General features: G+C 37.1%; 1 protein-coding gene across 2 annotated transcripts in view; it reads right to left on the bottom strand.

Moving 5' to 3' along the window:
* MLLT10 (myeloid/lymphoid or mixed-lineage leukemia; translocated to, 10) overlaps positions 1–24,526 on the bottom strand; it is a 146,859-nt gene that overhangs the window by 67,734 nt on the left and 54,599 nt on the right. For both annotated transcript variants that reach the window (XM_014946217.1, XM_014946224.1), the window contains exon 8: positions 16,650–16,745. In XM_014946217.1, coding sequence (XP_014801703.1) covers positions 16,650–16,745 — 96 coding nt within the window. The remainder of the gene's footprint in view (positions 1–16,649; positions 16,746–24,526) is intronic.

Below are 24,526 nucleotides of genomic sequence, written 5' to 3' on the forward strand. Positions count from 1 at the left end.
CACTGAGGTCAAAGGATTAATCTGAAATCTATGGTTACAGACTTTACATTCTATTTAAATAGGCTATTGTTATTTTACTACTTAAAATTTAAAAAGGAAATGAGAGACTATTCATGCTTTTCTGAAAATACAGTTTTATGCAGTTTGTTTTTGTCAAACTGGAACTAAAAAAGGAAATATGAGACTATTCATGCTTTTCTGAAAACACAGTTTTTATGCAGTTTGTTTTTGTCAAACTGGAAACATTGTTCCATCAGCAGTGGAGCTGATGTAAAGGCTTCAGAACCTGAGAACTTGCATTTTTAAGACTTTATAGCCTGAACACCAACAAAAATCAACTCCAACAAACCCAGCTACCCCCTTATTGTCTTTACTTCCCACCATCACAACAGCATCATCAAGTAAAGAAGACACATGAGTTCTAGTTGGGAATGACTGCCTACCTACAACAAACCTGCTGCCTGACAGGAAGGAAAAAGCTTAACACGCTCTTGAGCTCCCAGTGCAGATTTCTTCTTCAACCCCCACCCATTCCCAAGAATTAGGGACTTTTTTCTACACCCATAAACTCTTCACATGGCTTTCAAAAATTTTATCTTTAGGCTCATTATTCTCCTGTTAAATTTTGTCAGAATTGTTCATACTGGTGAATAGTCAAAATAGGTTCACAGAAAGTAATTAGGTGGGCAGGGAAACTGTGGGCACAGGATCAGAAAATCACACAAAGGAATGTAATTGTTTTCATAAAAAATTTTAAAAAGGACTTGTAATAGCAGAAGTTTAATATCAGAAGAAAGAAAATGAAAGCAAAATTAGGAAAAGGGAAATACTATTCTGATGTTGTTTATACTCAAACCAGGTAGTAAAATAGTCTTTTGGCTGTATAAAGCTTCTTCGACAAAAGAATATGGATAAAACCTAGAAGCTACTCATCTGTTCAAAAAAGCTTAGTTTGTTTTCCAGTTCTTTAGAGAAGAGAGTTTAAAATAGTATCTAAGTTGATCTCCATTCGAGACCACACAAACACATGCCTCTTGAAATTGAACATATACGCACATTTTCTCTTCCCTGACAGAGATGCTCACTGAATTTAGGCCTACAGCAGAATATTCCCACATCTTTACATATAGCTTTGTATAGCTGGTAGGAAAAGTTTTCCCTATTTTTACTAGAACAGCCAAGATACTTACATTGAACTTAATTTTCAGTTGCAAATGCCACAAGACAACTAAATATGCAAGCTTTGAGGAAAATGAAAATTTCAATCTATTTATGTACTGCCCTGTATGAATTATTAGGAACTGACATATAAATATATTAAGGATTTTCTGAATAACAGTGAAGAAAAATCACTGTAAGTCTATTACAGTACAATGTTAATAATAATTTACCTCAACTCCGTATTACCACACTAGTAACCGTTTGTTATGATTTGAGAAACCTGTAACAATATATTGTCATTTAGACAATTATTCTGTCACCCGATGACCCCTCCACATCCAGGAAGGGGAACCAGGGAAAACAAGGAAACACAAGGGTTCAAATATAAACAGATTTAATAGGATAAGACGAAATAATTAACTATAATACTAAAGAACCAGTATCGATCCCAATACCAATAGAAAACATTATACTCAGCCAGTTCTATCAGCAGGAAGCTGTGCACTCCCACCAGGGGACAGCAAATGTGGGACACTGTGAGCTCTACGCCTTCGGGAGGAAGGGAAGGACTCCTGGGTCCTGCACCGGGGCAAGAAGTTCTCTGACCGACCCCATCAAGGGAGAGAGAGAACTACACAGAAAACTTTCTAATTTACATTAAATGTGCCATTCATGGTATGAAATAATCCTGTTGGCCTGCTGGGGTCAAGTGCCCAGGCCTCGCTCCTCCTCGTCCTGCACCTGGCAAGGCTCAAAAACACCAAGACATTGAATCCCACAGAACCTGGCTGGCTAAAGTCAATATTTCCACTAATTCAGACACTAGAGTCTTCTAAAAGTGCAGTTTTCCCAAGCATTAGAAGAGAAGTTACTCCTGTGTTGCTCAAACCAGGACACTCTTTCTAATGAAGATGGAGTCAATTCTAAGGTGAACTTAGTCGTTAACTTTTTGAACTATTACGAAGTCCACAAGTATGCTCAATTTTCCTGAAACTGATGTGTCACTTGACCCGAGTTAAGAAGCAGTGGTTCAAATTTGGGTCATTTGAACAAAGGGCTTCCAGACATGCAATAACCCAAACCAAAAGCCAGGCTTTTTTCAGGATTTCTCCTCTTATCCCATTCCTTCCTTTCCTAATTCTTTTCTCCTATCTATTCAGTTGAACATTAATTGCAAAGATAATTCTCTGTAGGTACCAACAATCATAGTTTGATGCTATCTATTACCTCTTCTCCATTCCTGCAGGAATTTTTTTAATCTATTTATTTTGAAGGGAAATAAGAGTTTAACTTCACTCTACCAACTGGCCAGGGCCAGGCAATGACAAGTAGGCCTTAATTTGCATATATTGTGCAGAGACTTTGCCTGATTGCATGCCTGAGTCCTGTTCTTAGCAGATTTACTGGAAACATGCGTGCACATCACAGTTCTGCTTTTGAAAATTTTGATCCAACAGATATTTCTGTTTTGAAAGGTGTCGTAAAGTATACTGAAACCTACATGCTTACTTAAATTATCTTGAATGATAATCTGATGCAATATGCCCTAAGCAAAGTAAAATTGTTATCATTTGTTTTGTTGTTTAATTATTTTTTTTCACCGGGTATATTCCTTACCTTAAGGAGTTAATCACAACGAAGTGCCCTAAACCATCATCATCATACATCAATCTCTTTAAGAAGAGATATCCACAAGATATAGAATAGGATGTAAGGTAATACTGCAGCACAAACTTTAGATAATTAAGCTAATTGGTTGATACAATAACCTACATACCACGAAACAAACTGCTTTTCTATAATGCTAAGTTCTAAAAGACAAAGGCCTAACAGAAATGTCTCAGAAAAATCTTTATATGCCATGGCAAAGCTATAGTGTCTGTTTGTTTGGGGGTTTTTTGAGGTGAGGAGAGTGAGCGTGGCAGTGGGCAAGGGTGTGAGGATAGAGGCAGAACACCTTTGGTTACTGACTCTCAGCCTCCTCAGCCTCCCCCCCGGCCCAAGTTTACACTGCTGTCCCCCCCAGCACATGGAATACGTTACTCGAGGTTCCCCCCTTCCCTGCTCACACTGCAGTCAGTCCTTTTCCTTCATTTCAGTATAGGCATCCCCTAAAAAAGGAGATTCCCCTGATGCTCTCGCCCACCTCCATTCTTTCATGTACTTGGTAGGACTCGATTATTTCATTAATGTTAATCCTGTCCTCAAAAATCAATCAGTATTTGCTAATGCAATTATCCAGTTAACTCACTGTATATCAGGGTTCCTTTATGTTTCCCATAAACCAGTTTGCAGGGTTTTTTTCCCCCCTAAAAGTGCAAATTCAGATTGCCAACTTGGTGCACAGATAGCTACTGCCATTTTTACACTCCCCATATACCACTGTGTACCCTGAAGAGTTATACCACCCTCCTGTAGCAAGTTGTAAAACTTCTGGGAAAGCTTTAGATTTGTGATAAATCCCTCTTGCTATAGACAGGAGTGAGAAGCCTTTACCCCTAACACAGTACAGGGTGGTAGTCTTGCACAGAGAAGGGAAGGACCACAGCAGGTAACCCTCCATAAAAAAGACACCATGGTCCAAGAAAAAAAAAACCAACCAAAAAAATAACCGAGGCACACACATACAAATACATCCCATAGCCCACAAACACCACACTGCTGCAGGAGAGTGATGTTCAGTCACACCAAATAGAGATTCCTCTACTCTCATTCTCTCCTGTATCTCACTGCACCTCCGTTGAGAACCAGGTTGGGGTGATAGTCAAGGTGAACTGAGGAGGGTTATCATCATCATCTCTACTATTCCAGATGAAATTTAGTCAATATCTTTTCTTTAGTTACTGGCTACAATTTGAGTACAGATACCCTGTCTTGTATATCTATGTATATCAATGTTTTGGAGGTTTGTTTTAATTTGTAACACTTCCTCCCCCTCTCAAAAGAAATAGACAACAGTATTTTTCTGTATCTGTTAAACTATATGCAATTTTAAACTCTCAATACAAGCCAAAGCTCAAAACCTGACACAAAAGCTTTTACCAGGACCAAATGAAGGGCTGATTGCTCTTCCCAATTAAGAAGGCAGCCAGAAGAAAACCTCATCTAGAGAGGCAGAGAGAGTATTCAAATTCCTACGTTATTCTAGCCTTTCTTAAAACATTCACTATCTATGCTCCAAGAGAAAAGCGAAAAATTTGTTAGTATATTAATCAAAGAGTAGTTAAGAATTTCTTATTTCAAAATTTTTGAAGCTTAACTGATCCAGACTAAGCAGTGTTTGCTGAGACAGCACAGGGATGCACAAAAATGCCTCTCAAAGGACATGCTCGTATCTCAACACAGCAATTGCACTGGAACCTCAGAAAAATTTCTTAGAATTAGATTTTTCAAAACAGGCAAACCAAGTATACTAAGTCACAAAATGTAAATCCACAGCTTATTCTGCAGCCTTTCATGAATCCATCTTAAGAAACCACTCATCCAGATAAAAACATGCTTTAAGGCATCACAAAGGATTTAACTTCTTTAAAACGGAAAAACAAAATTCATTTCAAATTCCAGTTCCCCCCACAGGAACAACACAGTGGCAGAAGTGATTATATACCATGATAAAATAACATATTCACTGCAAAGACAGACTGCTGTGAAAAAGACATCAAGTCCAAATCGATTCTGACAACTCTATGTAAAAGGACCAAAAAGTAACATATTAATACAATATTCTGAACCAAATATTTATCTCAGAAGAAAAAAATAGTTTGTTTTATTATTAAAAATTCAAATTTTTGAGGAACACACTATGAATTTATAACCTAGAAAAGCAAATGCATGTAAATGGAGTCAAAAGGACTTAGGAAAAAAATCAAAAGATGATAACTGAAGGAACTAGACTCAAAAATCACTTCCAAATATCCAGCAGATACTTTCTAAAAAAACCATAATCACGCTTAGCAACGTCATTTAAAAATAATGAACACCATTTTTCCTGATGATCTGAAGCATTATACAGAGAAGGCAGAAATCAAAGCAGATAGTTTAGGTAGAAAAAACCCACCGGATGCAAAAGATTAAAAAAAGAAAACTAAAAGGACTCATGTTGATATTTAAATTCAACAATGAATACTTCTGGTTTAGTTTAATTAAGTTATAATTTCAGTTCTAGAATTACAGACAGTTTCTTTTCTTTTTAGTGTTTGTTCAAGTTCTACCTTGCTCCTGACTATAGGAATTGCAACATTTTTTATCATCCATCTATTTAATGATTTTTAAGACTATAAAGAGGTGAGGATTAGGTATTCAAAAGAACGTAAAAATATTTAAAATGTTCCTATTATAAATCCTACAAAAATATATTTGACTTGCTATACATACATATTTAGTACAATCTTGCTTTAGTACAATCTCAGCAAGATTTTAATTCTTTACTTGGATTAAATAGAGGTCTGCTGAAAGTGGGATTTTACTCCTGTTCACCTTACTGAAGTCTACACCACTGAGTCCTAAACCTTGTAATTAGGAAAAGACAAGGGAGAACAAAGCAATTAGAGGTCAGCAGAAAAACAGAACCCAACTGTATCTTCAGCATTAAAAGCATATGTTAATAGGTAGGACTCAAGAATAACCTATATTTCAATATATTTTCTTTCACTGCTACACAAATATACAGTAGTCACTTTTTGTTAAAACTGATGGTGATGATTAGATAATCAAAGTACAAAATGGGTGCAATTCCAGAAAGATAAGATCATACACAGCATAAAACACAAATAAAAATTGTAGAGTTTCAAGGAAGATCCCACACAAGATCTTTCCTCATTTACAATTTTTCTCAGACTGAAGAAGAATATGTTCAGGACAAATTAATAAAATGAAATAAGAAATCACATGAACCAGTCAATACTATTCAAAGAGTTCTACAACGTCATTTCAATACAAACTGTCACACTCACTGACTGCAACGTCTAATCGCTCTTAAATCAAAACAGCAAAGAGGCAAACTCACCCTACCTTTTTTCTTTTTTTTTTTTTAATAGTTATTGGAAGTTTCAGAAAACCACTGACTATTAAGTCTCATTTAACACAGTAGTGTCAAAAAGAATACAGCAGAACCAGAAACAAGACTTATCAGAAGCATGAGTCACAAATAATGGGATGTTAACAGGTACACATCCTCAAGTTAATAGTCCTACTATTGAGAAAAAAGAAATATCCAAAGAATAATAAAAAAATAACTTTCTTGGTGATGATTCTTGAAGTTGATATCACCAGATAAGAGAATACTTCCAGGGACCAGAGAAGGTTGGTACTTCAATTGTTTCCAACCGTCCAACAAGGTCTTGGTGTATGCAAATGTTGTTGACGTTGCATCTCAGCAACCAAACTACACACAGTTAACACAAGCTTCAGCGTCTTTGCTAAAAAACAGTGCTTGACGTACTGATGGCTAATTAATTCAAACCACGATTCCCCAACTCAGATGCCAAACATGAATGGGACAAATGTTTTCCAGCTCTGGAGGCAGAAAACCCATTTCTCAATACTGCTGCCCACTCTGTAATACCATCATCAGTGACATTTATTTTTTTTTTTTGTGGATAGTGCAAATGATTCTTGTAGAGTACAGTGAGAACTGTCATTAATTAACCCTCTACGTTCTCGCCCCAATTCATGCTAGTCCATTAGCAGGAAGGAGAGATCACAGAACCCAGTGGAACAGACTACTAAAAAGGCAACGTGATATTACAAATATACAAAGCATAAGCTGTAATTAGCAGGGCCTGTTGTGATAGGAAAAGGGGCAACGGCTTTAAACTAAAAGAGGGAAGATTCAGATTAGACATAAGGAAGAAATTTTTTACAATGAGGGTGGTAAAACACTGGCCCAGGTTGCCCAGAGAGGTGGTTGATGCCCCATCCCTGGAAACATTCACGGTCAGGTTGGATGGGGCTCTGTGCAACCTCAGCTGGTTGAAGATGTCCCTGCTCATTGCAGGGGGTTGGACTAGATGACCTTTAAAGGTCCCTTTCAACCCAAACTATTCTATGATAATTTCATAATTACCAGCTTAAATGCTTACAAGTTCAGTGACAGCTCAAGGGAATTTCAAGGGAAAGATTTTCTAAAACTTCTCAAATTATTAAACATAAGTTAATGAAATAAAACTTACAGGAGTACCAGTGGCACCTGACTGGGGTCATTAAATTACTCACTATTCAATTACAAAAATCTAAGCCTTTCTTCATATTATAAACCTCAAAATTTTTTTAGGATTTTACATTATAGGAAAAAATACCAAATGTGCTTGACAATTATAGAACCTATGCCATTATAAAGCTTCTGTGCATATACTGGAATGATTACATCATGGAATTTCAACATAAATAACTGAAGTGGAATAGGAGGAAAGCCACATTGACTTACTTTCTCTGTAGTTACAGTGAGAGATGGAACCAGGGATGGTGAGGACTCCGACTGCTTCTTATATTTTTGCTTGTGTTTATCTTTCTCTTTATATTTCTAGAAGTTATAAAAGAGAATATAACCTAAGTTTAGCTTCATCTTTAACACAACCCGTTTTACATATCATCAAGCATTATCAAAACTTAAGAGATGCTAATAAATGTCCTGTGCTATTTTAATGGAAACAACATTAATGTTTTGACATTTTCATTATATAATTTTATAAAAGCAAATCAAGTATTTATATTTGCTTTCAAAATACACAAACTGAAATTCTTCAATTACAGGCAGCATTTATGAATCCACTGTTGGTAATATTATCCATGTTCCCAATAATCAATTAATCAATATGAGAAACTGGAATAAAAACAGAGACATGGCTTCTGCTTCAGAGATCTTCCTGAATTTCTGCACCTGCACAGAATTTTTTGTTGGGATGTTACTGTAAATTAATGCAAGGTTTCAGCTTTGACTCCCCTACTGACATCTCCATGCATAAGAATGTGAAGTTTGATTTAGATTTCATTCCCAAAAAGGTGCATACAGTTTACATACTAAGTAAGTATCTTCCATGTTAAACTAAAGAGAATATAAAAAGCTATACAAATATATATATATAGCTTTCTAAGCAGGTTGAAAATTTAAACACAATATGAAACACTAGCAGCGTGAATGAAATTGTGCAAACAGAAAATAATTTCTTAACCCAGAGCCTTTAGAGTAAAATAGAAGTCTTCCCATACTGCTAGAAATCAATTCTTAGAAGATTACAGAATCGGACACAAATTGTATTTGTTTAAATAATTCAGACAAATTAAAAAGACCACCGAGTCTAACAAAATTAACAATTCAACTTAGAATCCAGAAAAAGTTCAATATTTTTGACAGAAGGGGTGTAAAAGTCCCATTGAGTAGCTCGAGTAGCTTGAAAAGATGAGGAAGACAACTTAAAATCTGTAAGTCTGAATAGCCATATGAAAACTGAGTAACTATTTTGAATCTTAAAAATGATCCACGCTGATTGTTTTCTATCAAAATGACTATCCAGACCCTAAAAGGAAACATCAGTTGTTCAAGCACAACCACTCTCACCAAGCACCATGACAAGATGTAACATGTGCATACTCTATTTAGGTATCACCAAGGGTAAACTTTCTATTTCAGTCACAAAAGAAGAAAGATCAGAAACTTACTTCATGGAATCAGTCTGAGAGAATAAGAAAATGGGTTCTCAAAATCTCTAATAAAATAGAATCAGTTAATTGACAATCTAGATGCAAAGCTGAAAGCAAAACACATTTATCTCTACCTTTATGAAGCAGAAATACCAGCTAACTGACCTAGAGATCACCTTGTCTCTAACCAGTCCCAAATCCATTTAACTAAACTTAGAACTTAATTTTGCCAGGAAGGAAATACAGTTTACCCAAGAAAATTCATAAATAAAGTACCATAACTACCTTCACCAAAATATCATTCACAAATATACTTGCTAGAATACAATATGTAAAGTTATTTGATTCTTGTATTCTTCTTAAAGGAAGGTCCAAGAGAACAGTTTAAAAGGTTGATGGGCATTTCTAGGTTTGTTTTTTTTCAAACGCTGACTTTTGAAAGGTTTCAGGTTTTTTCAAAGGCTGAAGTGAACTTGGCATTTTTTTCCCCAGTGTGCTGCCTGGATAGAAATATGGAGTTTTCCCTTTCATAATAAGGCGTGCAGGTGTCATAATTAAAATAAGATACACCATAAGGTAGGATTTCAATTGTTTGAAACCTAATACAGGCTTGTTGAGGGAGTTTTAGATTGGGGAGTCTGGGTTTCGTTTTTTTTGGAGGGGGGGTTGTTTGAGTCTTTTTGGACCTGGAAAATACACACTTGAAAGAAAGAAAAAAAATATGGACAGGAGGGATTCAACTGCAGTGTCTTTTCAATAGTTTCTCAAATATAACAGTCCCCAAAGTGCTACCCATACTGCTAGAAAACGAACAGGGATCAAGAGAAAACAGAAGCATCTACACCAACTGCCTTGTCATCCATCAAATCTGTTCATCCAAAGGCTTTTCATCAGTGCTAGTTACCCAGCTCACTGTATCAACAGTGTACACCTGTAGCTAAACTTGAGTAACAATTTCACTGAATCCCAAACAAGCCTCAAAAAGGAAGTTATGAAATGGAAATCTAAGCCACTGCCTGAGTTTCTTTACCTTTCATCATTTTACTTGGAAATCCAAATCATCCTCAAGAAATTTTTTTATTTATCATTTTGGAGCCAAGAGGCAATGACTTTAATAAGCTTTAAGATTAAACTTAACAGCAATATCAGTAAACAACAGGAAACATTTAAATGAACATTTTTTTAATCTCTTCTGTTAACTTCTGAGTGGTCTTTTACTTACAGTGTTAATTTTGTCTGAAAGGCAAAGGAACACAGAATTCTGATCAAAGGAACAGTCATGAGGACTTCAAATTACATTCTGTAATGTACTGAAATCACTTTGATAGCAGCCTCAGCAGAAAAGGATGTGTCAAGAAGAAGGGAAGAAGGATACAAGAAGGGAGGAAGGCAGGGGGCATAAACGACGAAAAGCCTGGAAAGAATACGCTTTAAGTTCTGTTAAGTGAAGCATCGACGACCACATCAAATTCCTCTCCCAGACCCAAAACATCAACACAAAGTTTGCCAGGAGAGCTTACCAAGGTTACAGCTTACCACTCAAGGCCACTGGAGGGGTACCCCACCCAAAGGCCTTTTGCATACAAAGATCTCGTCCAGAGGAGATCTGCTGTCCTTAACTCTACATTTCCTCCTCCTTTTAGTTTATATCTCCTCTAACAATCTCTCCTCTTTTCTTTTTTTTTTTTTCTTTTCTCTTTTCTTCTTAAGGAAAGTTCAGAAGTCTTACTTCTGAATGTGAATTGACTCCAAATGCAAATAACATCAAAGTGGGAACCAGGGAAAACAAGGAAACACAAGGGTTCAAATATAAACAGATTTAATAGGATAAGATGAAATAATTAACTATAATACTAAAGAACCAGTATCGATCCCAATACCAATAGAAAACATTATACTCAGCCAGTTCTATCAGCAGGAAGCTGTGCACTCCCACCAGGGGACAGCAATCGTGGGACACTGTGAGCTCTACGCCTTCGGGAGGAAGGGAAGGACTCCTGGGTCCTGCACCGGGGCAAGAAGTTCTCTGACCGACCCCATCAAGGGAGAGAGAGAACTACACAGAAAACTTTCTAATTTACATTAAATGTGCCATTCATGGTATGAAATAATCCTGTTGGCCTGCTGGGGTCAAGTGCCCAGGCCTCGCTCCTCCTCGTCCTGCACCTGGCAAGGCTCAAAAACACCAAGACATTGAATCCCACAGAACCTGGCTGGCTAAAGTCAATATTTCCACTAATTCAGACACTAGAGTCTTCTAAAAGTGCAGTTTTCCCAAGCATTAGAAGAGAAGTTACTCCTGTGTTGCTCAAACCAGGACACTCTTTCTAATGAAGATGGAGTCAATTCTAAGGTGAACTTAGTCGTTAACTTTTTGAACTATTACGAAGTCCACAAGTATGCTCAATTTTCCTGAAACTGATGTGTCACTTGACCCGAGTTAAGAAGCAGTGGTTCAAATTTGGGTCATTTGAACAAAGGGCTTCCAGACATGCAATAACCCAAACCAAAAGCCAGGCTTTTTTCAGGATTTCTCCTCTTATCCCATTCCTTCCTTTCCTAATTCTTTTCTCCTATCTATTCAGTTGAACATTAATTGCAAAGATAATTCTCTGTAGGTACCAACAATCATAGTTTGATGCTATCTATTACCTCTTCTCCATTCCTGCAGGAATTTTTTTAATCTATTTATTTTGAAGGGAAATAAGAGTTTAACTTCACTCTACCAACTGGCCAGGGCCAGGCAATGACAAGTAGGCCTTAATTTGCATATATTGTGCAGAGACTTTGCCTGATTGCATGCCTGAGTCCTGTTCTTAGCAGATTTACTGGAAACATGCGTGCACATCACAGTTCTGCTTTTGAAAATTTTGATCCAACAGATATTTCTGTTTTGAAAGGTGTTGTAAAGTATACTGAAACCTACATGCTTACTTAAATTATCTTGAATGATAATCTGATGCAATATGCCCTAAGCAAAGTAAAATTGTTATCATTTGTTTTGTTGTTTAATTATTTTTTTTCACCGGGTATATTCCTTACCTTAAGGAGTTAATCACAACGAAGTGCCCTAAACCATCATCATCATACATCAATCTCTTTAAGAAGAGATATCCACAAGATATAGAATAGGATGTAAGGTAATACTGCAGCACAAACTTTAGATAATTAAGCTAATTGGTTGATACAATAACCTACATACCACGAAACAAACTGCTTTTCTATAATGCTAAGTTCTAAAAGACAAAGGCCTAACAGAAATGTCTCAGAAAAATCTTTATATGCCATGGCAAAGCTATAGTGTCTGTTTGTTTGGGGGTTTTTTGAGGTGAGGAGAGTGAGCGTGGCAGTGGGCAAGGGTGTGAGGATAGAGGCAGAACACCTTTGGTTACTGACTCTCAGCCTCCTCAGCCTCCCCCCCGGCCCAAGTTTACACTGCTGTCCCCCCCAGCACATGGAATACGTTACTCGAGGTTCCCCCCTTCCCTGCTCACACTGCAGTCAGTCCTTTTCCTTCATTTCAGTATAGGCATCCCCTAAAAAAGGAGATTCCCCTGATGCTCTCGCCCACCTCCATTCTTTCATGTACTTGGTAGGACTCGATTATTTCATTAATGTTAATCCTGTCCTCAAAAATCAATCAGTATTTGCTAATGCAATTATCCAGTTAACTCACTGTATATCAGGGTTCCTTTATGTTTCCCATAAACCAGTTTGCAGGGTTTTTTTCCCCCCTAAAAGTGCAAATTCAGATTGCCAACTTGGTGCACAGATAGCTACTGCCATTTTTACACTCCCCATATACCACTGTGTACCCTGAAGAGTTATACCACCCTCCTGTAGCAAGTTGTAAAACTTCTGGGAAAGCTTTAGATTTGTGATAAATCCCTCTTGCTATAGACAGGAGTGAGAAGCCTTTACCCCTAACACAGTACAGGGTGGTAGTCTTGCACAGAGAAGGGAAGGACCACAGCAGGTAACCCTCCATAAAAAAGACACCATGGTCCAAGAAAAAAACAACCAACCAAAAAAATAACCGAGGCACACACATACAAATACGTCCCATAGCCCACAAACACCACACTGCTGCAGGAGAGTGATGTTCAGTCACACCAAATAGAGATTCCTCTGCTCTTCTCATTCTCTCCTGTATCTCACTGCACCTCCGTTGAGAACCAGGTTGGGGTGATAGTCAAGGTGAACTGAGGAGGGTTATCATCATCATCTCTACTATTCCAGATGAAATTTAGTCAATATCTTTTCTTTAGTTACTGGCTACAATTTGAATACAGATACCCTGTCTTGTATATCTATGTATATCAATGTTTTGGAGGTTTGTTTTAATTTGTAACATTTCCTCCCCCTCAAAAGAAATAGACAACAGTATTTTTCTGTATCTGTTAAACTATATGCAATTTTAAACTCTCAATACAAGCCAAAGCTCAAAACCTGACACAAAAGCTTTTACCAGGACCAAATGAAGGGCTGATGGCTCTTCCCAATTAAGAAGGCAGCCAGAAGAAAACCTTATCTAAAGAGGCAGAGAGAGTATTCAAATTCCTACGTTATTCTAGCCTTTCTTAAAACATTCACTATCTATGCTCCAAGAGAAAAGCGAAAAATTTGTTAGTATCTTAATCAAAGAGTAGTTAAGAATTTCTTATTTCAAAATTTTTGAAGCTTAACTGATCCAGACTAAGCAGTGTTTGCTGAGACAGCACAGGGATGCACAAAAATGCCTCTCAAAGGACATGCTCGTATCTCAACACAGCAATTGCACTGGAACCTCAGAAAAATTTCTTAGAATTAGATTTTTCAAAACAGGCAAACCAAGTATACTAAGTCACAAAATGTAAATCCACAGCTTATTCTGCAGCCTTTCATGAATCCATCTTAAGAAACCACTCATCCAGATAAAAACATGCTTTAAGGCATCACAAAGGATTTAACTTCTTTAAAACGGAAAAACAAAATTCATTTCAAATTCCAGTTCCCCCCACAGGAACAACACAGTGGCAGAAGTGATTATATACCATGATAAAATAACATATTCACTGCAAAGACAGACTGCTGTGAAAAAGACATCAAGTCCAAATCGATTCTGACAACTCTATGTAAAAGGACCAAAAAGTAACATATTAATACAATATTCTGAACCAAATATTTATCTCAGAAGAAAAAAATAGTTTGTTTTATTATTAAAAATTCAAATTTTTGAGGAACACACTATGAATTTATAACCTAGAAAAGCAAATGCATGTAAATGGAGTCAAAAGGACTTAGGAAAAAAATCAAAAGATGATAACTGAAGGAACTAGACTCAAAAATCACTTCCAAATATCCAGCAGATACTTTCTAAAAAAACCATAATCACGCTTAGCAACGTCATTTAAAAATAATGAACACCATTTTTCCTGATGATCTGAAGCATTATACAGAGAAGGCAGAAATCAAAGCAGATAGTTTAGGTAGAAAAAACCCACCGGATGCAAAAGATTAAAAAAAGAAAACTAAAAGGACTCATGTTGATATTTAAATTCAACAATGAATACTTCTGGTTTAGTTTAATTAAGTTATAATTTCAGTTCTAGAATTACAGACAGTTTCTTTTCTTTTTAGTGTTTGTTCAAGTTCTACCTTGCTCCTGACTATAGGAATTGCAACATTTTTTATCATCCATCTATTTAATGATTTTTAAGACTATAAAGAGGTGAGGATTAGGTATTCAAAAGAACGTAAAAATATTTAAAATGTTCCTATTATAAATCCTACAAAAATATATTTGACTTGCTATACATACATATTTAGTACAATCTTGCTTTAGTACAATCTCAGCAAGATTTTAATTCTTTACTTGGATTAAATAGAGGTCTGCTGAAAGTGGGATTTTACTCCTGTTCACCTTACTGAAGTCTACACCACTGAGTCCTAAACCTTGTAATTAGGAAAAGACAAGGGAGAACAAAGCAATTAGAGGTCAGCAGAAAAACAGAACCCAACTGTATCTTCAGCATTAAAAGCATATGTTAATAGGTAGGACTCAAGAATAACCTATATTTCAATATATTTTCTTTCACTGCTACACAAATATACAGTAGTCACTTTTTGTTAAAACTGATGGTGATGATTAGATAATCAAAGTACAAAATGGGTGCAATTCCAGAAAGATAAGATCATACACAGCATAAAACACAAATAAAAATTGTAGAGTTTCAAGGAAGATCCCACACAAGATCTTTCCTCATTTACAATTTTTCTCAGACTGAAGAAGAATATGTTCAGGACAAATTAATAAAATGAAATAAGAAATCACATGAACCAGTCAATACTATTCAAAGAGTTCTACAACGTCATTTCAATACAAACTGTCACACTCACTGACTGCAACGTCTAATCGCTCTTAAATCAAAACAGCAAAGAGGCAAACTCACCCTACCTTTTTTCTTTTTTTTTTTTTAATAGTTATTGGAAGTTTCAGAAAACCACTGACTATTAAGTCTCATTTAACACAGTAGTGTCAAAAAGAATACAGCAGAACCAGAAACAAGACTTATCAGAAGCATGAGTCACAAATAATGGGATGTTAACAGGTACACATCCTCAAGTTAATAGTCCTACTATTGAGAAAAAAGAAATATCCAAAGAATAATAAAAAAATAACTTTCTTGGTGATGATTCTTGAAGTTGATATCACCAGATAAGAGAATACTTCCAGGGACCAGAGAAGGTTGGTACTTCAATTGTTTCCAACCGTCCAACAAGGTCTTGGTGTATGCAAATGTTGTTGACGTTGCATCTCAGCAACCAAACTACACACAGTTAACACAAGCTTCAGCGTCTTTGCTAAAAAACAGTGCTTGACGTACTGATGGCTAATTAATTCAAACCACGATTCCCCAACTCAGATGCCAAACATGAATGGGACAAATGTTTTCCAGCTCTGGAGGCAGAAAACCCATTTCTCAATACTGCTGCCCACTCTGTAATACCATCATCAGTGACATTTATTTTTTTTTTTTGTGGATAGTGCAAATGATTCTTGTAGAGTACAGTGAGAACTGTCATTAATTAACCCTCTACGTTCTCACCCCAATTCATGCTAGTCCATTAGCAGGAAGGAGAGATCACAGAACCCAGTGGAACAGACTACTAAAAAGGCAACGTGATATTACAAATATACAAAGCATAAGCTGTAATTAGCAGGGCCTGTTGTGATAGGAAAAGGGGCAATGGCTTTAAAATAAAAGAGGGAAGATTCAGATTAGACATAAGGAAGAAATTTTTTACAATGAGGGTGGTAAAACACTGGCCCAGGTTGCCCAGAGAGGTGGTTGATGCCCCATCCCTGGAAACATTCACGGTCAGGTTGGATGGGGCTCTGTGCAACCTCAGCTGGTTGAAGATGTCCCTGCTCATTGCAGGGGGTTGGACTAGATGACCTTTAAAGGTCCCTTTCAACCCAAACTATTCTATGATAATTTCATAATTACCAGCTTAAATGCTTACAAGTTCAGTGACAGCTCAAGGGAATTTCAAGGGAAAGATTTTCTAAAACTTCTCAAATTATTAAACATAAGTTAATGAAATAAAACTTACAGGAGTACCAGTGGCACCTGACTGGGGTCATTAAATTACTCACTATTCAATTACAAAAATCTAAGCCTTTCTTCATATTATAAACCTCAAAATTTTTTTAGGATTTTACATTATAGGAAAAAATACCAAATGTGCTTGACAATTATAGAACCTATGCCATTATAAAGCTTCTGTGCATATACTGGAATGATTACATCATGGAATTTCAACATAAATAACTGAAGTGGAATAGGAGGAAAGCCACATTGACTTACTTTCTCTGTAGTTACAGTGAGAGATGGAACCAGGGATGGTGAGGACTCCGACTGCTTCTTATATTTTTGCTTGTGTTTATCTTTCTCTTTATATTTCTAGAAGTTATAAAAGAGAATATAACCTAAGTTTAGCTTCATCTTTAACACAACCCGTTTTACATATCATCAAGCATTATCAAAACTTAAGAGATGCTAATAAATGTCCTGTGCTATTTTAATGGAAACAACATTAATGTTTTGACATTTTCATTATATAATTTTATAAAAGCAAATCAAGTATTTATATTTGCTTTCAAAATACACAAACTGAAATTCTTCAATTACAGGCAGCATTTATGAATCCACTGTTGGTAATATTATCCATGTTCCCAATAATCAATTAATCAATATGAGAAACTGGAATAAAAACAGAGACATGGCTTCTGCTTCAGAGATCTTCCTGAATTTCTGCACCTGCACAGAATTTTTTGTTGGGATGTTACTGTAAATTAATGCAAGGTTTCAGCTTTGACTCCCCTACTGACATCTCCATGCATAAGAATGTGAAGTTTGATTTAGATTTCATTCCCAAAAAGGTGCATACAGTTTACATACTAAGTAAGTATCTTCCATGTTAAACTAAAGAGAATATAAAAAGCTATACAAATATATATATATAGCTTTCTAAGCAGGTTGAAAATTTAAACACAATATGAAACACTAGCAGCGTGAATGAAATTGTGCAAACAGAAAATAATTTCTTAACCCAGAGCCTTTAGAGTAAAATAGAAGTCTTCCCATACTGCTAGAAATCAATTCTTAGAAGATTACAGAATCGGACACAAATTGTATTTGTTTAAATAATTCAGACAAATTAAAAAGACCACCGAGTCTAACAAAATTAACAATTCAACTTAGAATCCAGAAAAAGTTCAATATTTTTGACAGAAGGGGTGTAAAAGTCCCATTGAGTAGCTCGAGTAGCTTGAAAAGATGAGGAAGACAACTTAAAATCTGTAAGTCTGAATAGCCATATGAAAACTGAGTAACTATTTTGAATCTTAAAAATGATCCACGCTGATTGTTTTCTATCAAAATGACTATCCAGACCCTAAAAGGAAACATCAGTTGTTCAAGCACAACCACTCTCACCAAGCACCATGACAAGATGTAACATGTGCATACTCTATTTAGGTATCACCAAGGGTAAACTTTCTATTTCAGTCACAAAAGAAGAAAGATCAGAAACTTACTTCATGGAATCAGTCTGAGAGAATAAGAAAATGGGTTCTCAAAATCTCTAATAAAATAGAATCAGTTAATTGACAATCTAGATGCAAAGCTGAAAGCAAAACACATTTATCTCTACCTTTATGAAGCAGAAATACCAGCTGACTGACCTAGAGATCACCTTGTCTCTAACCAGTCCCAAATCCATTTAACTAAACTTAGAACTTAATTTTGCCAGGAAGGAAATACAGTTTACCCAAGAAAATTCATAAATAAAGTACCATAACTACCTTCACCAAAATATCATTCACAAATATACTTGCTAGAATACAATATGTAAAGTTATTTGATTCTTGTATTCTTCTTAAAGGAAGGTCCAAGAGAACAGTTTAAAAGGTTGATGGGCATTTCTAGGTTTGTTTTTTTTCAAACGCTGACTTTTGAAAGGTTTCAGGTTTTTTCAAAGGCTGAAGTGAACTTGGCATTTTTTTCCCCAGTGTGCTGCCTGGATAGAAATATGGAGTTTTCCCTTTCATAATAAGGCGTGCAGGTGTCATAATTAAAATAAGATACACCATAAGGTAGGATTTCAATTGTTTGAAACCTAATACAGGCTTGTTGAGGGAGTTTTAGATTGGGGAGTCTGGGTTTCGTTTTTTTTGGAGGGGGGGTTGTTTGAGTCTTTTTGGACCTGGAAAATACACACTTGAAAGAAAGAAAAAAAATATGGACAGGAGGGATTCAACTGCAGTGTCTTTTCAATAGTTTCTCAAATATAACAGTCCCCAAAGTGCTACCCATACTGCTAGAAAACGAACAGGGATCAAGAGAAAACAGAAGCATCTACACCAACTGCCTTGTCATCCATCAAATCTGTTCATCCAAAGGCTTTTCATCAGTGCTAGTTACCCAGCTCACTGTATCAACAGTGGACACCTGTAGCTAAACTTGAGTAACAATTTCACTGAATCCCAAACAAGCCTCAAAAAGGAAGTTATGAAATGGAAATCTAAGCCACTGCCTGAGTTTCTTTACCTTTCATCATTTTACTTGGAAATCCAAATCATCCTCAAGAAATTTTTTTATTTATCATTTTGGAGCCAAGAGGCAATGACTTTAATAAGCTTTAAGATTAAACTTAACAGCAATATCAGTAAACAACAGGAAACATTTAAATGAACATTTTTTTAATCTCTTCTGTTAACTTCTGAGTGGTCTTTTACTTACAGTGTTAATTTTGTCTGAAAGGCAAAGGAACACAGAATTCTGATCAAAGGAACAGTCATGAGGACTTCAAATTACATTCTGTAATGTACTGAAATCACTTTGATAGCAGCCTCAGCAGAAAAGGATGTGTCAAGAAGAAGGGAAGAAGGATACAAGAAGGGAGGAAGGCAGGGGGCATAAACGACGAAAAGCCTGGAAAGAATACGCTTTAAGTTCTGTTAAGTGAAGCATCGACGACCACATCAAATTCCTCTCCCAGACCCAAAACATCAACACAAAGTTTGCCAGGAGAGCTTACCAAGGTTACAGCTTACCACTCAAGGCCACTGGAGGGGTACCCCACCCAAAGGCCTTTTGCATACAAAGATCTCGTCCAGAGGAGATCTGCTGTCCTTAACTCTACATTTCCTCCTCCTTTTAGTTTATATCTCCTCTAACAATCTCTCCTCTTTTCTTTTTTTTTTTTCTTTTCTCTTTTCTTCTTAAGGAAAGTTCAGAAGTCTTACTTCTGAATGTGAATTGACTCCAAATGCAAATAACATCAAAGTGGAGAACACTTCATTGCAGGAAAGCCTTTGAAAGGAATGCTCAGGTTTTATACTGATAAGAATAAAAATTTCAGCAACAACCTGCTGAGATGAAGAGGCTTAGCTCCCACAAAGTGAATCCTTGCAGTTGCACCCTCTTCTCACCATAAAGATGCATACTGTTAAAGGAGAAGCCACTGCCCAAGCATCCACACACACACACTCTCCAGCACACTTAGTCCTTCTTCAGGCTCAACTTTAGGTTTCCTGCAGCAGAGCCTCAGGTGTCGGATTTTATGAAGTAATTAATTTAACTGAAAGGTACAGCAGCAAGGACAGCCTAGGTTGAGTGCCTCCAAAGAGAGGGATCCTGAACAAAGAAATCCCTGGGCAATTATACCCTTCTCATCTAAGCACCCGCCCCTCATGGATTCTAAGTGGAGAACACTTCATTGCAGGAAACCCTTTGAAAGGAATGCTCAGGTTTTATACTGTGGAGAACACTTCATTGCAGGAAAGCCTTTGAAAGGAATGCTCAGGTTTTATACTGATAAGAATAAAAATTTCAGCAACAACCTGCTGAGATGAAGAGGCTTAGCTCCCACAAAGTGAATCCTTGCAGTTGCACCCTCTTCTCACCATAAAGATGCATACTGTTAAAGGAGAAGCCACTGCCCAAGCATCCACACACACACACTCTCCAGCACACTTAGTCCTTCTTCAGGCTCAACTTTAGGTTTCCTGCAGCAGAGCCTCAGGTGTCGGATTTTATGAAGTAATTAATTTAACTGAAAGGTACAGCAGCAAGGACAGCCTAGGTTGAGTGCCTCCAAAGAGAGGGATCCTGAACAAAGAAATCCCTGGGCAATTATACCCTTCTCATCTAAGCACCCGCCCCTCATGGATTCTTCACATGCTGTCCACGCATCTTGTAGTTCAACAGTGATTTTTCGTCTGAGGTCTTCTAACATCATATTGGGTTCTTCTTCTGTGTTCAGGCAGGAAAACTCTTATCTTGTTGATTTGCAGTTTTAGCAGAGGGTTGGAGACTCCTTATCTTCTGGTTTAAACTCTTTGTGCACCTACACTCACTGGCACAACACGGAGAACTGAAGAGTCCCGGACTTGGGAAAAACACTACCAAAGCATCAGTGGGATATCAACATCTTTCCCATACTAAAAGATTAAACACAGCATTGTACCAGCTGCTGGCAAAATTACTAAGAAAAATAACTCTATCGCAACCTAAAGACTTCAGCAAATCCAGCTACTCATGCTAAGTAAGGCTAGGCAGACAGCACAAATCACACAGTAAGTAATTTATTCTAATTAAAATTTACTTATTTATGCTAAATAACTAACATCTCTCCACACATACAAAGCACAAGTTCTGAAATATCCACTGATAAGAATAAAAATTTCAGCAACAACCTGCTGAGATGAAGAGGCTTAGCTCCCACAAAGTGAATCCTTGCAGTTGCACCCTCTTCTCACCATAAAGATGCATACTGTTAAAGGAGAAGCCACTGCCCAAGCATCCACACACACACACTCTCCAGCACACTTAGTCCTTCTTCAGGCTCAACTTTAGGTTTCCTGCAGCAGAGCCTCAGGTGTCGGATTTTATGAAGTAATTAATTTAACTGAAAGGTACAGCAGCAAGGACAGCCTAGGTTGAGTGCCTCCAAAGAGAGGGATCCTGAACAAAGAAATCCCTGGGCAATTATACCCTTCTCATCTAAGCACCCGCCCCTCATGGATTCTTCACATGCTGTCCACGCATCTTGTAGTTCAACAGTGATTTTTCGTCTGAGGTCTTCTAACATCATATTGGGTTCTTCTTCTGTGTTCAGGCAGGAAAACTCTTATCTTGTTGATTTGCAGTTTTAGCAGAGGGTTGGAGACTCCTTATCTTCTGGTTTAAACTCTTTGTGCACCTACACTCACTGGCACAACACGGAGAACTGAAGAGTCCCGGACTTGGGAAAAACACTACCAAAGCATCAGTGGGATATCAACATCTTTCCCATACTAAAAGATTAAACACAGCATTGTACCAGCTGCTGGCAAAATTACTAAGAAAAATAACTCTATCGCAACCTAAAGACTTCAGCAAATCCAGCTACTCATGCTAAGTAAGGCTAGGCAGACAGCACAAATCACACAGTAAGTAATTTATTCTAATTAAAATTTACTTATTTATGCTAAATAACTAACATCTCTCCACACATACAAAGCACAAGTTCTGAAATATCCACTTTTGGATCCAAAAAAGGAATAACAGAGGGACATTAATTCCCACAATATTTGACAAATATGACAGCTTTCCGTCAAGTCTGTCTCAAAGGACACACAAACTAACCATCTTCCCTGCTCCCAGAAAGCAAACAAACAAACAGTTGGCCATTCACTGAAAACTCACTGCATGCTTCACTTTTGTAAGACCTCCTATGACCAGCCACAGCTCAAAAAAAACAAAACAAAAAAACCAAAACAAAACCAAACAAAACAAAACAAAACAAACCCCATAGCAGAAGCTCACTGAGATAAACATATATCCAGAAAGCCACATGGAAACCCACTATCCTATGGAAGGTAATGATATCAAATATCTCACCTTTTACCATAGCTTTACCATAAGAAAAAAAGGGGCAGAACTTACTCTTAAAGAACTGAAAACAATAAGCGAAAGCTAAGGGAGCTCCAAGGGCAGGCAGAACCTATGTATCCCATTTATATACTCAGACTTAAATTTTTTAAAGATTCGTAGGCATGAGTTCAGATGCTCCAAACACCTGTATGTTCAGATAGTTGCAGAGCTGATAAAAGCAATGCTACATTCTGTAAAAACCGGATTTAGCAGAAGAAACATTTCAAGGATGAATACATTAGAAAATACAGGGCCAATTACAAAACTGACAAAGCAAACTTCAGTCTTGGTTCACACACAGGGTAGCTCAACAGACCAGACTCAGGCAGCTCTCGGAACCTTTCTTACTGTAAGAAAAATAAGGCGCGATTGCCATGCAGCCACTGGGTAAACAGCTGTAACATTATTCATCCTAGAACTTGAAGAGTCCTGATTTATGATGTAGCTAAATACCAATACAAAATACCAAGAGTTCATATGTCATGATTAATCAGAAAGCTTTATTTATCACTAGGGATCTCATTTTTGGCTTTTGTTTCTTATCTAAAAAAATTATGTAATACCATCTTAATTCCAATAGCTACATGCTGCAAGATAAGAAAACAAATATGGTGCAAGATTTCTCAAATTCTATAACACTTTCAGTACATTGCCCTCTTGTGGGGCAGAGGTGGGGAGAAGGGGGGGAAAAAAACCCCACATTTTTATTGTTTCTATTTCTTCCACAAATATTCAATCCACAATATGGTTCCAACTCTTCCTTTCTTTAGCTCTGTTTAATCCAGCGGGCAGCCAAGCACCACACAGCCGCTCACTCATTCCCCCACCTCCAGTAGGAGAGAGGAAAAGAACCAGGGGAGAAAACGTAAAATTCATGGGTTGAGATAAAAACAGTTTAATAAAAAGAGAAAATAATAACAATAGTAATGATAAAAGAATATACAAAACAAGTGATGCACAAGACAATTGCTCAGTGCCCAGCCCGTTTCCAAGCAGCGATCACTGCTCCCTGGCCCCCAGCCAACCCCCATTTCTATACTGAGCATGACCTCTCTGGTACGGAATATTCCTCTGGCCAGGTCCTGTCTATGTTCCCTCTCAGCTTCTACAAGAAGTTGAAAAAGTCTCTGGTACGGAATATTCCTCTGGCCAGCTTGGGTCAGTTCTCCTGTCTATGTTCCCTCTCAGCTTCTACGAGAAGTTGAAAAAGTTCTTGAATGCTCAGCAACAAGTGAAAACATTAGTGTGTTATCAACCTTATTCTCATCGTAAATCCAAAACACAGCACTATACCAGCTGCTAGTTAGAAAGTTAACTCTATCCCAGCCAAAACCAGGACAAGCTCATTTACACTTTGGATCACTCTAAAGATCAGCACTTGCTTATTCATTTTCTTTGAAGTACTTTCAGATGAAACATTTATCAGACTACTGAATGAAAATTTCACCTCATCGCAATATCAAATTAAGGACACAGGTATATTATCTTTACTCTGATCTGTTACCAACAGAATAAATGTTAACAAATCTACCCCTCACAGTTTGGCCCTCAATGTCTGAGAAGACTGAATAATGCAAGTGAACAGTAACTTTTGCAGTACAGATGAAATGGATGAGTGCAGCAGTATCACTTCTCTTGTTAAAGGTGTTTACACTTATTTGCAATTCACTTCTGTCTCAGGAATGCACAGCCTTCTCCAAAGAGGTATCCGCACCACTTCATTAACCTCTCAGACCTTCTGTGTGCCAATTCAAACTGCTAAAACAGCAGCAACAAAAACCAAAGTGGAGTTTTCTGCTGGTTTAGTAAGCCAGGTTAGTTCAGTGAAAGACTGCGAGCGATGAACAGAAACAGGGATAAGAAGAGCTAAATGGAGAACAGAGGAGCAAGAACTCACCTCCCCAGGGAAGAGGAGACTAACTTTTATTTTGAAAGAATTAAAACACATGCACAACATCAGCAAGCACCAGTGCTTGGCCCTTCAGACAAACCTGCTTGGGCTGATCTTGAAGTATTCCATTTTTATCCTCTCCTCTGTTACAAAAATCATAACCACCACCTTTGGTTGTCCACAACGGCAATATTTTCAAATCTATTTTCCTTTCCTGAATATCTAAATCATTCTTCAGCCACTGTTTTTCACTCCTTCAAATAATTCCAATATATCTAAATGTTGTATTAGCACAGAGTATCAGATTGGTGCTTTTGTCACTTATGGATTTTTTGTACTATCTTTCCATCACCGAAGCTTGTAAATCCAGAGC

Source organism: Calidris pugnax, unplaced genomic scaffold (assembly GCF_001431845.1).
Source record: "Calidris pugnax isolate Ruff unplaced genomic scaffold, ASM143184v1 scaffold19, whole genome shotgun sequence".
In the NCBI taxonomy this organism is placed as follows: Eukaryota; Metazoa; Chordata; class Aves; order Charadriiformes; family Scolopacidae; genus Calidris; species Calidris pugnax.